The sequence below is a fragment of the Orbicella faveolata genome, unplaced genomic scaffold (assembly GCF_042242905.1).
Source record: "Orbicella faveolata isolate gen_17 unplaced genomic scaffold, um_ofav_v1 contig_46, whole genome shotgun sequence".
Lineage (NCBI taxonomy): Eukaryota > Metazoa > Cnidaria > Anthozoa > Scleractinia > Merulinidae > Orbicella > Orbicella faveolata.
In genome coordinates this window covers 31,342,072-31,347,500 of record NW_028301576.1, presented here as the reverse complement: position 1 = coordinate 31,347,500, position 5,429 = coordinate 31,342,072, and the positions used below count along the sequence as shown (strand labels likewise).

The window sequence follows — 5,429 nt, the reverse complement described above, 5'->3', positions numbered from 1 at the left end:
GCAAACTTTCGTTCCAATCTTTCCTTTGCCGTCTCATAAGCCGCTGCAGAGTGTCCCAGAGGTTCCATGACCTTTAATGCTTTGCCAGATAAGTATTGACGCAACTGAAGCAATTTGTACTCTGGTGTAGTGGGCGCCTTGTCCACACATGCCATGAAAGCCGTTTTCCAACCATCATACAATTTTTGATCACCACTGAATACGGGAATTCAAAAACGCTTAAGTTGATTCCACATATCCTTGCCAAGCGATGGCGTTGAATGACCTGCCAAATTGTTTGCGGAAATTTTTCTTGTTTCCGGTCCTTTGAATTCTGACTCTTTCAAATCTTGAAGGTCCTCTTCATCAAATAAACGACTTTGATACTGACGACGTAATTCTTCTAAATCTTCTTTTTGACGAGCGATGTCTTTTTCTCGCTTAACTTGTTCCTCGAAAGCTTCTTTTTCCACTCTTTCGTACAATGCTTTCCTTGATTTGACGTCAACGAGTGTTTTCTGACGTGTCAGTAGCTATAGCCAAACTCGATAACTCATCCTTTCAATTGTCCAAATATTCCTTTGCCTTGTCATGAGCCTCTGAAAATTCTGCCTCTAATCTGTCCATTTCATCAGTGAGCTTTTTTCGTTTCTCTTTGGAGCTTAAATATTCTTGGGATAATTCTTCCATAGTTGACATAGTGCGTTCTTGCACTTCACAAAGCTTTTGAAAAACCGCCCTGACGTCCCGCCGACTCGGATAATCTTCTTCATCTAGCAGGCTCAACAACTTGTTCTTGATCCTGGTGAAGGCCGATTTATCTTTCACCTTTTGCTGCTTTAAACTTTCGATGCAGTCTTCTTCGTCCATTGCTTCGCCATGCTCGCTGTCCACTGACATGATTTGGAACCTCGCTCTGCTACCATCAAATGTTTACCAGATTAGACATTTATTCTGTGAAGTAAATATGAAATGATTCATATTTGAACTGCAGTGGTAGATGAAAGTAAAGAATGATCCGTGTTCAATGCCTTAAGGGCTAAATGATCGGTTACCCTTCAGACCGCTGGTGTTTGAATCACTGGTCGCAAGGAGCGAAGCACTGAAAGCGTGGATCCTCGATTTATCTGGTGGAAACCGTTATCCAGCCTTTGGACAACTAGGGACAGATACAAAATCGTTATCCCGTGGATAAGTGTGAAGAGAACGAAATACGCAATCCATTGGATCAATGGACGATTTAATCCTTTAAAACGGTAGCTGGAGGTTTTGCACCCACATCAACTCAACTAGTGATCAACTGCTTAAAATTCATCCTTCTCTTACCGAGCAAACAAGACAACATTGTAGGCATAATGAAACAAAATCACAAAACAAGTTTATTTCTTGTTCTTTAATCCCTGGAAAGTAAAGGCGAACTCAAAATAAAAGTTATAATGAGTTGAGGGGTGCGAGCTCGCTGTGTGCGAAACAAGTAGCATAGCTGTAATTGAACAACCTGTCTCGGCCTGTCTTTTGTCTCTTGTAGCAATGTGCGCACTGTTTCATGTGATTGTGATTTCAAAAGTACGTGGTAGCGAGGTTGCTTTTAAGGCAACCACGTTTCCAGGTTCTCTCTCCTCTGCCTCCCGAGAAAGACCCTAAATGCATGTTATATAATCGTTGTCGTTGGGATAAAGACCCTGGCTATAGATACATGCTATGTTATCCTTTGTGAACTTGCTTTTGTTATTCCGACTCATGCTTTGGGCATCGGAGAGCCTCAGGAAGGATCTGGAATATACCAGGGCTGTGTAATGCTGTAGTGAAAGTTTCAGTTCGAATTCGAGTTGTACAGTCCACAGAATCTGCATAATGTTCTCCTTAAGTACGTATGCAATATATATTGATAATAATAACATTTTAAAGCAACATCAAATCTTCCAAATTTCCTATTTCCATAAATTTTACTAATCCTTTGACAACAACTTTTTATCCCCAAATATACCAAAAAATCACCCAAAAATTTACAATACAGCCCAAAACGTAGACATGTGGGATGAGCAGAGAGATTTTTGACTGCTTGAAAAGTGAACGAGATATTTGCATTAAAACCATAATACCCAGCCAAAATACATCCTTCATGTTAACCCCCACCTTAGTTTTGTTGAACACTTCTCGATGTCACTCCTTGTAGGTCGACGCCTGAGGACATTTGGGCTCCGTGGGAAAATCGTCAAAACCCAATGAGAATTCCCAGAGATTTCGAAAGCGACTTCTGATCAGTCCATTTTCTTCCTTGGAGGTCTACTGAGAATAAGGATTTGTATGCTACTTCGCGATGCAGGTACCCTGGGTACCAGAGGTTTTTTCTCGCACCTGGACTGCAAAACGGTCGTATTTTTTGTGAACGCGAGCGACGGTTGATATCCAAACGAAAGGTCTGTAGCACGCAAGGATCACGCTTTCCAATAACGTCCGAAAACGAATGTTTTGCAGTGTAACTGTGAGGGCGCTTTAAAGTAATTCAATCGAAAAAAACACCCATCCCTCAAAAGAAGAAGCTAAAAGATTAAAAGGTGGTGAATGGTCTTCAAAAACCACGGGTCTCGCAAAGTTTTCGTCTAATTTCATGGGTCTCGCAGTCTTGTTTCAGCGGTTATGCGCGTCTCGCAGTCTCAATATTTTGCACGCTAAGAAAGTCTCGCAGTAATATTTTGTTTGCTTTTTTTATAAATGATGTCTGAACCTCTGAACAGTTACTTAATGTCTCCAGCGAGCTTGTATTTAGTCTTGGTCTCGCAATTGAAGGAGTCAAAATGTCTTGGGCTTGCAAAGAAAAATGCTAGGCTCGCGTTCTTGCAAAGTCTTGCATTTAGCATTCACCACCCCTAGATTATCTTCGCACAAGGGGTCAAAATGGGCAGGAAGTAAATAAATCTTGCGCGACATCATTTATCTAAGAGGAATGCTGCTTGCCAGCTATAAGCGATTCCGATGACGTCATTGCTTAAAAAAGTTGCCTAGCTGTTGTCCTATTAAGTCTCATATATTGTTAATTAGAAAACAGTCCTAAGAAAATACGTGCGCTGATTGGTTAAAAATCGTGTTTCTATAACTCGATGGAAACACAGAACTAGCACAAGCTGTTGACGTAATGATGACTCAAGCAAAGAGAATTTTCACTTTGATAATCAAGTTAACAAGCTGTTTTCCCTTTTTTCGTCGTGGTGTTTTCTATAAGAAATAGAAAACCTGTTCTCCATGTTTCTATTAAGTTGTAGAAACACTCATGCAAGATTGGGAGAACTCTAAAAAGCTGTGGAAACACTCGCCTGTGGCTCGTGTTCCCACAGCTTATCTCAATAGCTGGCAAAGTGAAAGAACAAAAGATTCAAAGCAGTCATCAGGGATTTTCCTTCTGTCCCATATGGTGTTGAAAGAAGATCCCTGACGATTGGAATCAGGGTATCATCATCAAGTTACCAATTAATGGAGCTCTGTAATAAATGTGCATACCCTATCAATTCATTTGAATAGCGGTAATTCATGCAAAAATAATCCTCAAGTTTTCAGCCTTGACAGAATTTCACAAAATACACGCAGGTTTTGGACTGCATTGTGCTGAAGCTGCACTGAAGTGGTTGTCATGCCGCCAACCAATGAAACTCAATTTAGAACTGCCCAGTAAGTCTTGCGACAAGGCAGCCTACAGAAACCCAGGGGGGACTCCCACATAAAAAGGATGGAGGTGCTCATTGTACCTTTTAGGGGTTAAAAATGCAGTTGGCACCTCTCAGGAGGGTGTACGTGTTCAACCTCAAAAGGTCCACAGTGGAAGCTTTTGCAGGGTATTAAGCCAAAAAATATGACAAGAGAGTACATGTGTGTGTTGTTTTAGAATTGGGGTGAAAATAATTTTAAGCCAAACCCACAAAACAGGATCATTGTAACCCTCAGAAGTTCCTTTGAAAATTTCCAACAAGCATTTCCAGAAACACTTCTCAGGAAAGATCCATTGTTTATCTTTACTGAAAATATTACATCGGGAAAACTGAACTCTGCTGTGAAACATGTATTCATCAGCTTTTAGACTGAATCAGTGAAAAAGGGGAAAAGGTTGCAATAGTGGGAGAATATTTAAAAGGGCCTACTCGGCAAGCCAAGCCAAGTGCAGATATACAGTACATACATTAAAACTTCAGGCTTAATTCATCAGCCTGGTTGTTGTACAGTCGAACCTTGATTATCCATACCTCGATTATCCACATTTCTCGATTATCCCGACTTTTTCTCTAGTCCCAATTTTGTCATGAATATTTATTAGTCATGATCAAGATCCATAGCAATATTTTAAAAAAAACTATAGCATTGAAAAGTGCACTCAAGAGCGAGTTTGTTTTGTTTTTAAAGAGCAAAAGCAGTGCTCACACGGGTCATAACTAATGAAGAACACTCGAATTAGTTCTGATTGGTTCAGAGTTAAGTGGTTCAAGATGTACAGTAGATCATATTGTTTTCCAAGCGATTTGTAGAAGTCTTGTTTCACCATTAAATTTTGCTTTATTTTAACAATTTTGTTCTTCATTAATATTTACATTTTCGATTCTCTGGACCCTCAATTATCCAGACTATTTTCGTCTAGTCCGATCGACTCCGGATAATCTAGGTTCGACTGTACCAGCATTTTAGGGATCTGCGTATTGTAGACCACTTTCATCCCTGTTGGCATTTGTTTTTCTTCTAAATACCAGATAGATTCTATATCAGCATTGTAAAGACCAGTGTGTATTTTAGACCAGTTTGATCCCTGTTGGCATTTGTTTTTCTTCTAAATACGAGACTGATTCTATAGCAGCATTGTAAAGACGAGTGTGTATTTTAGACCAGTTTGATACCTGTTGGCATTTGTTTTTCTTCTAAATACCAGACTGATTCTATAGCAGCATTGTAAAGACCAGTGTGTATTTTAGACCAGTTTGATCCCTGTTGGCATTTGTTTTTCTTCTAAATACCAGACTGATTCTATAGCAGCATTGTAAAGACCAATGTGTATTTTAGACCAGTTTGATCCCTGTTGGTATTTGTTTTTCTTCTAAAGACCAGACTGATTCTATATCAGCATTGTAAGGACCAGTGTGGATTTTAGACCAGTTTCATCCCTGTTGGCATTTGTTTTTAGTGCAGAGTGCACTTGCCACTATTGGGGTGGTTTAAGAGGATGCTGTTCACTAAGGCAGTCACACAATAGTGCTGTAAAGCCATTTAATGCACTAATGCCATAAGGTGTTAACTTTAATGTTTGTTTAATTAATAATGGTAATTGAACTGAGTGGAGTACAATTTGGTCTGAAATCATACGCGTGATTTCAAAATCAAACGAGCGCGAGTTCGATTTGAAATCACAAGTATGATTTCAGACCAAAATTGCATGACATGAAGTTCAATTGCCACTTTATTAGATCCATTTT

General features: G+C 39.6%; 1 protein-coding gene across 1 annotated transcript; it reads right to left on the bottom strand.

Moving 5' to 3' along the window:
* Positions 1-527: 527 nt before the first annotated feature.
* On the bottom strand, positions 528-1,251 carry LOC149099714 (uncharacterized). Its single transcript, XM_089277196.1, has one exon. The coding sequence runs from the start codon at positions 877-879 to the stop codon at positions 541-543; it is 339 nt and encodes a 112-aa protein (XP_089133322.1). The 5' UTR covers positions 880-1,251; the 3' UTR covers positions 528-540.
* Positions 1,252-5,429: the final 4,178 nt, after the last annotated feature.